The sequence below is a fragment of the Micropterus dolomieu genome, linkage group LG04, assembly GCF_021292245.1.
Source record: "Micropterus dolomieu isolate WLL.071019.BEF.003 ecotype Adirondacks linkage group LG04, ASM2129224v1, whole genome shotgun sequence".
NCBI classification, from domain to species: Eukaryota; Metazoa; Chordata; class Actinopteri; order Centrarchiformes; family Centrarchidae; genus Micropterus; species Micropterus dolomieu.
The window spans coordinates 27,320,457-27,332,126 of NC_060153.1; the positions used below are offsets into that span (position 1 = coordinate 27,320,457).

At 42.9% G+C, this 11,670-nt stretch overlaps 1 protein-coding gene across 6 annotated transcripts in view; it reads left to right on the forward strand.

The window, feature by feature from the left end:
- Positions 1 to 11,670, forward strand: part of LOC123969293 (nocturnin-like) — a 17,715-nt gene extending 6,045 nt beyond the window's left edge. Inside the window, exons 2-7 of one of the 6 annotated variants that reach the window (XM_046046549.1) lie at positions 1,437 to 1,719; positions 5,233 to 5,440; positions 8,136 to 8,278; positions 8,384 to 8,543; positions 9,348 to 9,679; positions 9,759 to 11,670. In XM_046046549.1, the coding sequence (XP_045902505.1) occupies positions 5,428 to 5,440; positions 8,136 to 8,278; positions 8,384 to 8,543; positions 9,348 to 9,679; positions 9,759 to 10,280 (1,170 nt within the window). In that variant the 5' untranslated portion in view covers positions 1,437 to 1,719; positions 5,233 to 5,427 and the 3' untranslated portion in view covers positions 10,281 to 11,670. Of the gene's footprint in view, positions 1 to 1,436; positions 1,720 to 3,042; positions 3,061 to 5,232; positions 5,441 to 8,135; positions 8,279 to 8,383; positions 8,544 to 9,347; positions 9,680 to 9,758 lie in introns of those variants that run through there. The other 5 variants (XM_046046552.1, XM_046046550.1, XM_046046551.1 and 2 more) reach the window with 5 other exon arrangements.

Below are 11,670 nucleotides of genomic sequence, written 5' to 3' on the forward strand. Positions count from 1 at the left end.
CGGTCATCTCCACAGTTTTGAGCATGTTAAGCTCCAGGTTGTTCTGACCGCACCAGAGAGCCAGCTGATCAACCTCCCGTCTGTAGGCCGACTCGTCACCGTCCCGGATGAGGCCGATGACCGTTGTGTCGTCAGCGAACTTCAGGAGTTTGACAGATGGGTCTCTTGAGGTGCAGTCGTTGGGGTAGACATGTGTACACATCAGCAAGTGTCTGCTGTGAAACCACAAATATTATCTGTGGTAAATTTTGTTGGATATCAGTCAATTTTAGGGATACAGAAATTGAACATGGTTTATTTTAAGATGGACAAAACTGGTTGAAGTGGAATTTCAAATCATTCTTCACACTGTATGAGTTCGTTTATAATTTGTAATTTCCCTTCAGACTTTTTCACAGAAGACATTTTGACAAGTCACAGTAGCAAAAGCACAGGTATAAATAATCAAATTGATGACTTCAGAATTCCATTTAGTTGATTTAATTATCAGGGACTTGGTGTTGTGGACAACTGAACATGTCCCGTTTTAGTGTTAGTAGTAACACCTGTACTTTACCTACTATGACAAGTCAAAATCTCTGCTGTAAATATTGCTCAGTTAGTTTTGTACTTTTGACATAAAGTTCACTACAGTAAATCACAATTTGGACTGCAGTAATTTAGCAGAATTTTTTTATGTTTGACAACAAGGCAACTTGGACAGATACAATCAATTCAGATCTCAGTTTTTTTTAATAGAGGCTCACCTGAAAGGGTTGCTGTCCACTTTTGAAAGTTAAATGTAAGCCAGTAAAACATTAGAAAAGTATGAAGTCACTGTTGCCACTATGACTTGTTTACAAGTCCCATGATTTCTCATATACACAGTGTTTGATACATACAACAGCTGTTGTCATCTTCCAGCCTCTATTGAAACAATTGTTTAAGATTTCAAAAGCCAACTACACTTGCACTTAGCAGCAGACTCCTCTAAATGTAAGACAAAGTGCATTACTTTAATTTCATACCCTGTTGTAATGCTCTGTGTCAGTGGTGTGACAGGTCTTGAAACACCTTTTTGGCAACTTTACTAAGTAAACCCAAACTTTTGGGTGATTTCTCCTCTATGAATGCCATGAATACATTATAATGCGTAACAATGGTAGTGGGTTTTGCATTTCTTTATAACATATTTATTTAACAACTTACTGACATGTTGGCTCTTTTTCTTTTGTAGAGTAATTCCACAAATGTCCACTAATTGTGAGAGCCACTGCATTTCCTGTGTTTTACTATTTAAAATAATTGTTTATTGAAATTTCTTTATTTTTTAAAACTGAAAAGAAAATCAATGGGCAAGATTGAAGACTATATTATCTGCTGCCTGTCAAATCCATCAGGTTGTAAATAGAATTAAACCCACGGAATAACGACCGTCAACTTTTGTTTCTTTTCAGACTTGCTGTATGAAGTTCGACACTTTGGTCCCTGTGTGGCTCCTACCAGCAGATGGCAGAAGGTACCAGGTTTCTCTGTGCCGTGACCTTGCCCTGCAGCGAGAGGGTCAAGCAACCAACCACTTCCCTCGGAACAAAAACACACATGCACAGAGAGGAACATTCACTCCGTCTGTGTCGCACACTGTCAGGACCAGATAGAGGCAAAGAAAGACAGCTGAAAAACCAGGCAGCAGCTGCACAAGTGGAGAGGAAGGTGAATCAGCAGTTTATTCCAGTTAATGTAAGTCTACATGAACATGAAGTAAACTTAGCTTTAAACTCTTTTTGTGCCATGTGACATTTGAGCTCTATGGTATGGTCAGGCTGTATCACACATCATATTTGAAACTGTTTTTTGCTGACTTATTTTTATTTTAAGTACATTCAGGCTGTACCAGTGTATCTGTCCCTGTTCTCTGTGGCTGCTCTACTAATCAGTATTGTGTCTGTGTGTGATAGATGCTAAAACACAACTCTTCTTCCAAGGAGATTTTGTGCCACAGTTCTTCATCAGTACATCTTGCTGCTGATTACCAATTATCTTCAGCTGAAGTACACATGTTGAAAAAACCCTCTGGGTTATGTGCGTTTTTATATTTTGCACTCAGCATATTTTTAGGTTCAGAATAGTTGACATTTGGCCAGTTTGAACCAGTTTTTAAATTGACTTTAGTCCATCCATCCATCATCTTCTGTGTATGTGGGATTGTGTCGCGGTGGCAGCAGGCTAGGCAGGGTATTCCAGACATCCTTCCCCAGCAACACTTTCCTGCTCCTACTGGGGGATCCCAAAGCATTCCCAGGCCAGATGGGATATGTAATCCCTCCTGTGAGCTCTTGGTCAACCCTGAGATGTCCACCCAGTTGGACGTACATGGAATACGTCCAACAGGAGCCTCAACTGGCTCCTTTTTGGTGCAAAGGAGCAGCGGCTCTACTCCGAGCTCACTGCGGTTGTCAGAGCTCCTCACCATATCTCTAAGGCTGAGCCCAGCCACCCTACGGCGGAAACTCATTTTGGCCGCTTGTGTTGACGTTACCACCAAGCTGGCGGCCACAGCAGGGACAAGTGCAGCTACCACTGTTCCATCTCTGGCTGGAAACATGCCTTACAAAAGGGACTGAATGGACACCTCTTCTAAGGACCATCTAGTGTGTGAAAAAGCTTTCAAGAGAAATACAGATGCTCATTGAGACTGGTCAGGAAATCACAATGCTTGTGCACAAAGATCAGCTGGCTTGCAATACATATTATATGGGCTCCATCATTGTTTTGGCATTTCTGCCTTTCAGAGGCCATGACGTGGAATGTATGGCGCACTCGGACAGTGGGTTATTCTTGTCAATGTTTGAATATACCTTCGAAAAAGATCCAGAGATGGCAAAAATTGCTTACATACGCCGTGACATTCAAAATGAAATAATAGAACTGATGAGCAAACTGGTGACAGAGGATATTGTTGAGGAAGAAGGTAACTTTTTTTTTTTTTTTCACAATCAAAATAGATGGAACCCGAGACCCAACTGTGGTTTGTTGATGAAAGCTACACCATAAAATAGAGGCTCTTGGCAGTTGCCGCAGGTGATGCAAAAAGTCTCTCAGATACTTCCTTTTCAGAACTAACAAAAAAAGCTGGCCCGAGCACAGGCAAAATATGCTGCCAAGTTTACGATGGGGCCTCTGCTGAGCAGAGAAATCCTGAAGTGAAGCGTTGACTCAGACAGCATTGGACAGAGCACCTGGCCACAGTGCAGATCATCCTGAAATCCTTTCAGGATATATCTGAAGTGCTGATTTATGTTAAGCATCATTTCCAGAGGACACAGATGGAGGCAGCAGGGTTGCTGATCCCAGGTTTAGATTTCATGCCCTTAAAAGTTATTGTCGGTTCTTGAGCCACTCTACAGGATGCTACATTCAGAGTAAATGGACCTTCCAACAGCTGTCCAGATAGTGAATGCTGCCACACGGTGTGTTGAGGCCCTGCGCACTGAAAATGTGCTCATGCAGTTGTGGAATGAGAGCGCTGGGCAAACGGAGGCTACCAGAGCAAGAGAAAGGGCACTCTTCAGAAACTTGGATGACTGTGTCTCAGTGGGCCTAGGGTTAGGGTCATGGTGCTCATTCAACTTTCACAATGTCGCTGTGAGTGACTTTGTGAAAACATTTTTTGAAATTGGCCCAGTATTGAGCGAGTGCGCTGCAGCAAAACAGGGCTGCAACTTAATCCTAGCGGGCCCCTTTTAAAGTACGCCCACTGAAGCCGTTGGTATTGCAAGTGTCTGACAACATAAGATCCTTTTTGTTTAACCAGAAACAGTTTCTATATTGCTGCTGTCAAAGTGACCAAACTTCATTAAGTAAAAACAGTAGTTTTAAGAGAAAACAAGAGTTGCTGGTTTACAGCAGCCTTGGTCTGTTAGTTTGTGTTATTGTGTGACTTTGTTGTTTTTGTTAGTTTGTGTTATCCTTATAGTTAAACCAGAAAAAGTCACTATATCGCACTTGTCAAAGCCACCAGACTTAAAAACAACAAATTCACACAATAACGCAAACTAACAAAAACAATTGTGTGACGGGTCTGGTGGCGATATAGTGACTTTTTCTGGTTTAACTATAAGGATCTTACGCTTTGTAAAAGGTCTATCTCTGTAGGGTTCCTTTCCATAATGTTGTCAGACACTTATAATCTGAACCCGCAAAGTCTACGTTGCAGGCCTGTCTCGCTGCTGCTGACTGTGGCGTGTGGCTGCATGCGAACAAGACTGAGTCTACAGCCACGCTATCAACTCAATGTGGCTGTGGATTTGAGCTTAATCAATGTCAGCATGCCCCCAATGACAGTCTTAACATACTGATGTTTATCAGGTACAATGTTTACCATGCTCAACATCTTAGTTTAGTTGCTAATTAGTCCTGAACACAAAGTACAGCGGAGGCTGTCATTAGTTTGGTATTGGGACAAACAGACATTTTGACTTGATGATGGCGCAGGATTAAAAGCCAATGTTAATACAATTCATCATGAGTGGGAAGTGAATTTCTGCATTAGATTTTAGGATAATCCATTCAATAGTTGTTGGGACATTTCAGTTCAGGAACCACTGTTATAGTGTCTACTTGTGTTACATAGTTTGCATGTGTATAGGGACTGTGCAGTTCAGCTGAAGAGTGATGTTGTTATTGAATTATGTGCTGCTGAAATGTATTTTCTTAAATCTCATGGCCCCTCATGTTTATGCCGCGACCCCTTAGGGGAGCCTTGAACCACAGGTTGGGAAACTGCTGCTTTATACTGTAGTTATCTCAATGAACACATTTGATTCCAGCTCAAAATATTATCCACTTTAGTGCTATCAGTTTGGAACTGACGTAACATTAGTGATGATAAGTTGTTATCGAATGTGACCTGGGTGCTGTTACAACATCCAAACTGAGGAAGTTATTATTGCGAAAACACACACGATCGGAACATTGTTGTGCAGTTGTACAGCAGTTCAGGATATTAGAAATCATTAACCGACTGTGAACCATGTTACTCAATGTTCAGGCGAGGGTGTAGGTCAGTACAGTTTATCTATCAGCAATATATCTGCCACACACAAGCCCAAAGTGAGAGAGAGAGAGAGAGAGAGAGAGAGCAGTATATCCCTCTCTCCCTCACTAGCACATGACCTGTAATACCACATATGGCCTGATGACGTCGATACTTCCTAATCTCTCCCTCTCTGTCTTTCTCCCTCCCCCTCCCAGATTTCTGCATTCACACGGAGACAAACGCATCTGTCACTGTCTCCTGTTGCAGTGAAAACACTTTCAGCGTCGCCAGGAAGCTTAAATTAGCTGACATTAACATACAGTGTCTGTTGGGGTGAGCAGTGTTAGTGTTAAAACGAGGCGTCAAGGACAATTTGCTCAAGTGCAGAGTGGACGTAGCTGTGGACAGTGATGGAGACTATGGGTAAGAGGCAGCTATTCTTTCTTTTACTGTAGACAAGGTGATGTTGGGATGTACAGTATCTGTTATATTTTGACAAAATCAAAGATCAGAGGTGGAAGGTGTTACAGTGACAATGAGGTTCTGTGGAGCGCAGAGTGAGGATTTAATCACCATATTCAGTCTGGTGCTGGCATGTATTTGGAGAAACCTAGAGCGTACACATAATTATAACCATTACAGTCTAAAGGGCGGATAAGGTCAGTTTATGTTTATCTAATTGATCCAGAGTTTGTTTTATGTGTGGAAAGGAGTGGGAGCTTGCTCTGGTCACGTCCGGTCATCACTCGCTCGAATAGGACAGATCCTAAACATCAGTGGTCCAACAGGATCTGATCTCTCCATTTATGGTCATATAGTTCTGGGGCCTCATTACAGAAAGTCTAATATCCTATCTTATCTCAGTTAATGATGGCATTTAGGATTTTTTTTTATTACAGAAACATATTTCCTAACTGCATTTAGAGGAAAAAAAATCAAGATTAAGGTATTACAGAACTGTCCTTACTGAGGAAAGTTAAGAATCCTAAGTTAGGATGGCATAGACCATATGCTAAATTCAAAATAACCACCAAAAACTGCAGCACCACAGTTGTTAGGTCTATATGGCAAGTACACTGAAGATAGGGAACAACACTGACATATTATGATTGAAAGGCTACTCAAAAAATGAAATAATGAAATAAAAGTGCATGATGACGCTTTAAATTTCCCAGACTATGTATTAATGTATATATTAACTGCCGGGGCGACTCTGTTTGAAATCTTTATCAATAATTGGGAAGAAAACTTCCCAAGAAGGTGTGGTTTCCTCTCCTCCACCGACATGAGTTAAGCCTCAGACACATCAAAAATAAAACTGAAGGCCTGTCTTTTCTTGTCCATCATAGCAAGCTAATTAGCCAGTGAGAAGGGAAGACAGGCAGTCTCGTGTACAGTCTTAACATACAGCCATGAGTTTAGGAATTTTAGTATCCCTGAAAATTAATTTAAGACAAGCAGTTAGGAAATGTGTCTGTCACGTGGCCCCCTGGTCTAGAGGAGCAGAGTTTGATAGCGCAGAAGTCGGTCTCAGTTTTGTGTAAATGAACATGTGCAACATTTTTATTTCAGACTTGCAGAACAGAAATTGTTGAAGCAAACTGTGACATACCATTACAGAGAAGTGTGCACTTCATTGTTTGTTTGTAAAATTACTAATGTCTATTAGGACTCTAGCTGACATTTAAAATGTCTACTTTAATAAAAAAGAATAAAGCACACAAATCTCAACTAGGGAGCACAAATTTGGGGTGGGGGGTTGATGTTCTTGCTGAAAATGAGAACTATGAATTTCATAGTTTTCACGTGACTTCACATTCCAAGGAAAACCCTCCCTTGGAGGGCAACCAGGAACCAAGTCACACACTGTTACTTTGAGTTTGTTACTTTTGCGTTGCCAAAACACTGGATGGTTGTTGTGCTTTCGGATGCACTAATCGAGGAGGAGACAGGCCTGGGCTGTGTTCGGTGAGGGATTTCCCAAACGGTAAACGCAAACATTACTTCAGTTGAGCGGCGGCAGGGACCTGGCGGCTTTTAACGGTAGAAATGCAGCAGCGGATGCTGTAACATAGATCGGAAGTGGCCAACACTTGCAGTTTGTGTTCCTATCTTTCTTTTTCTTAAGTTGAGAGGTGATCCAAATAAAATTTGATCTTCGCGGTGTGAGCCGCTATGTTGGTCTGTTGTTTTGCCCTCCAAATTCCCGCGCATGTCACAGGACTGAAAACTATGATTGACTAATGCTGTTTAGAACATTTGATTCAAAATAGCTAAGGTATACTTTTAAATTATTGTTTACTACCTACAACTGACTCTACTACCAGTTAATTTGACCCACTTTGGTTTGGCCTGCTGTAGTTTACAGTTCTCACTAACCACTATGTTAAATACTCATGGAGGCAGAAGCTAGAGGAACAGATGGTGCCTGTGTGTGACAGTGCTTATTATAAACATGGTGTGACTTCTGCAATTTAAACCTGCAATTTAAAATTGAAAGTTGCCTCCCTTTTGTGGTTTTCCAATAAAAATGCTACCTTGGTATCCAAGAGCATGAGAGTCTATTCATCCCATTTTAAGCAGCTTTAAGCAATATTTTTGTCTTAGCAACAGATCAAGTAACTCGGTGTTTGTAAAGGCTCATTGTTCCGGCCTGAAACTTTTAATGTCTTGGTTCTGTCTGTTTTCAGCCTTCATTTCAGGCACAACCTTTTCACAGACAAAGCTTTAAAACTCCCGCTGTTCACAACCAGCACCAAATGGCAGGAAAAGTGGTTTGCTGGTGAGTTGACACCACCAGCAACAGACTCAAAAGAAGAGTGAACACAGGACTACCACAGTGGTAGAGATAATACTCTCAGTCAGGCAGTCTTATTTTTAGGTTGCATTTCTGACAGATGTTGAAGGGGGACAAAAGGCGAGCTGAGCAGCAGTCATGCTGAGACATGAAACAGAAAGACTTGAGTCATCATGTGATTTTAAAAAAGCTGGGATTTGTCACAGTCAGGCGGCTGCCGATGATCTGGCAGCTGTGAGGTGTGCTCACTCCGTCGTCTCCTTATCTGAGTTGACAATCCACAAACGCACCTCACCATCTTTGTCTTGTTCTTCTATTCAGTGTGTCCGATGGGTGGAGGGGCCACCAGGCTGTACAGCGCCCTGACTCAGACCCTGAGAAGCAGCTCCCCTCTCCCCCTCCCACCGTCCCATCTGGACCCCCACCAGCCTGCGCACGTAAACCTGGATCCAGATTTCTGCCAGGTGACTCATTCTTTTCTGTTCACAGTACAGTTTTCAAAGAGTGACACAGGAGATATGTATAGTAAGGAAGCTAAATAAATGTTAAGCATCATGTCTGTCTTGCAGCAGATCAAGGTGTCCGATCCAGTGGAGCTGCTTCGACAGTGCGAGGAGGCCCTCAGAGACAGACCACCTCGCTTCCACAGGAAGTTCACTCACCTCGGTGATGGAGAGAGCGCCCCCAGCAGCACCATCAGGGTGATGCAGTGGAACATATTGGCCCAAGGTAGACTGCTTTTAGTCTAATATCACATCACACTGGATTATAAGCTCTGATATGTGTTAATCAGGCCATTCCCTCCATTTGCTTCCATTAATTTATGTGCCAGTTAAGGCTACACTAATAAATGTTTTTATATTAGCAATTTAATGAAATGGCTGTGTGTAATGAAGAAGAGGTCACTCGTGAACCCACAAGTAATTATCACCTGACTCTGTTTCAGTCCAGCACTATGCAGCATTTTAGCATATTTCGTCTCAGTGTTTTGGTTTTACAGCCTGCAACTGTACTGTTTTGATTCACTCTCTCTGCTACACTACCTGCCCAGCACCAAACGGCACACAAAGTTAGCATTCAGTTTAGCTAGCTGGTGGAGGAAATTGAACACCTAGCAAGAGCCAGTTATGTTGTGTTTACAACTTCTTCTAACGCCCCCAAGTGGCCAGAAAATCTATTAATACCGCTTTGAAAAAACAATAAAATGTATTATCAATTAATAGACTGACATCAACAGGAAGTTCAGCAGAACTCATCGCTGGGAAGTAATCCCCCCCCCCCCAAAAAAAATACATCACTTTACCAACTTAACTGTCAAGCTAAGCTTTTTTTAATGTTAAAATATTATGTTTAATTATGTAAAATTCTGAGAAATGTAAACTTGTGTTCTTTTCTAAGCATCAACATTTCCGAGCTGTAGCAAAGACAATATCCTGACTGAACACTTGCTAACATAAACTGCGGCGCATTGTGCAGCTACTCGAGGTTAACTCTATACTGAAGTCAGATGTCCCTCTTTCCCCTGTCTTTCAGCTCTGGGCGAAGGACTTGACAGTTTTGTCCAGTGTCCCCTGGAGGCCCTCAGCTGGACCCGCAGGAAGTACCTCATCTTAGAGGAGATCCTCACATATCGACCTCAAATCCTGTGTCTGCAGGAAGTCGACCACTACTATGACACCCTCCAGCCGGTTCTGGCAGGCCTGGGTTACAGCAGCAACTTTTGTCCTAAACCCTGGTCCCCGTGCCTGGATGTGGAGGGAAACAACGGCCCGGACGGCTGCGCGCTGTTCTTCGATCAGTCGCAATACGAGTTCCTGGATAGCGTGAGCATACGGCTCTCTGCCATGAGGATTCCGACCAATCAGGTGGGTAGAGTCTGAATAGAGCCACACTTGGACACACAAAAACCTCATAAGCGTCTAACACGCCGCTCTCTCCCCACAGGTTGCTGTAGTGACGATGCTACGTTGTCGGAGCACAGGGAGATGCGTGTGCGTGTGCGTGACCCACCTGAAGGCTCGTTCTGGCTGGGAGTGGCTCCGCAGCGCCCAGGGCGCCGACCTCCTGCGGCACCTGCAGAACCTGGTCCAGAAACACGCCGGTGAGCCCACAGGCGCCCCTAGCACTGACATTTCTCTGCTCATATGTGGTGATTTCAACGCAGTCCCAACTGAGGAGGTCTACAGACGTTTCACCGGGTCGCCTCTCGGTTTGGACTCGGCCTATAAGAAACTCAGCCAAGACGGTTTGACCGAGCCGGAGTACACGACATGGAAGATTCGACCTACGGGGGAATGCTGTACCACTTTGGACTACATCTGGTACAGTCAGGACACACTGAGAGTGGACGCAGTTTTGGACATGCCCACCGAGGAACAGATTGGGCCGAACAGGCTTCCGTCATTTAGCTATCCGTCCGACCATCTTTCTCTGGTTTGTGACTTCAGCTTTAAGGAGAAGGAGTGAGCAGGAACTGATGGACCAGCACACAGGAAGCGACGACGATGTGAAGAGGCTGTCGAGAGCGGCTCCTGCTTGGCTTCACTCAACAAGAAGGCGTGCAGATGAGACATCACGTGTGAGTGAAACAGAGAGGAGGCCGAGAAACCAGAAGGGGAAGTTACTGTGACCGGACTGAACAGTCAGATGACTCTTGACGCAAAAGTTGCAGTGGTACTCCTGCAACAACATAATCTGCTTCCCCAAAGTCTAACACTGTGCGATTGTGTTTTCTGCAGCAGGTTACTTTCCTGTGTTCAAACACAAACTGCACAGTGACACTAATGACTGAGAATGAAACATGTTTGTTTTTATCCTGAAATCGATGTTTCATTAAAACTGTAGTAAATGTTGTGCTTCCCACTGCCATTATACCTGAGAATAAGTGTTCTTGCTGTACATGTGAGGTTTAACAACTGTTGCTTTTGGAGTATATAATGTAGGTTTACGTTCTCCGACTACGCTGTTGTTGGTTTGAGACTTAAAGGATCATCTGATCCAAATGACCACATCGTCTATTGGTATTAGAGATGCAGATAGTTTCGGTTTTATTTGTCCAGGTTTTGAGATTGCTGTCTGTCCACCCCAATCTAAAGGAGGTAAGTGTCTTTTTGCTGTGGCAAAAATATCTTGGTTACTTTGAATTAATGGAACTATACTCTACAGAGGAAATACATAGTCCTTACAGAAAGTGCTGACAGCATGTTGTAACTGGCATTTTCCATTTTTTAATGCTTTGATTTACACAAACTAAGTCATATTTCCCTCCATTTATTGGGATGGAGGCAGACATATCATAACCTGGGCAAATAAAACAATCGGCATGGGTGAGTGTTGTAGAGTGCTCTGAGCGGTCAGACCAGAAACGTACGGTTTAATAAGTCTATTTACCATTAACCATATCATACAATGACCAATTGGATGACAAACATGCAACCACAGTGTGTCTGAGACGACATGCTGCATGTGTTCAACTTCCAGTATGATGCACAGAAACTAAGTGTATCAATGTTTCAAACTAAACTTTCAGTCTTCCATTTCCGATACCAAGCAACACTGATGTACTCTGCATTTGCACCATTTTAAAATAATTTTCTTCATGAGCATCTTTTCAGGTATAGCACAACTGAATTTGTCCCTGATTCTTTGTCTACCTTAACAATGAAACAATACGTTGTGTGTAAACCCGAGCAACTGGAGGGCAGAACGTGCGACGTAACCACATGAACAGTCTGCACTCTACGTGCTTCCGACATGCTGGTAAAACAAAAATAAACTAGGTTACTTCCAGTGGGATTTGGTTTTACAAGTAACCTCCAAGCTTTAATGTAAAAAATAAAAATACATAAAACCATGA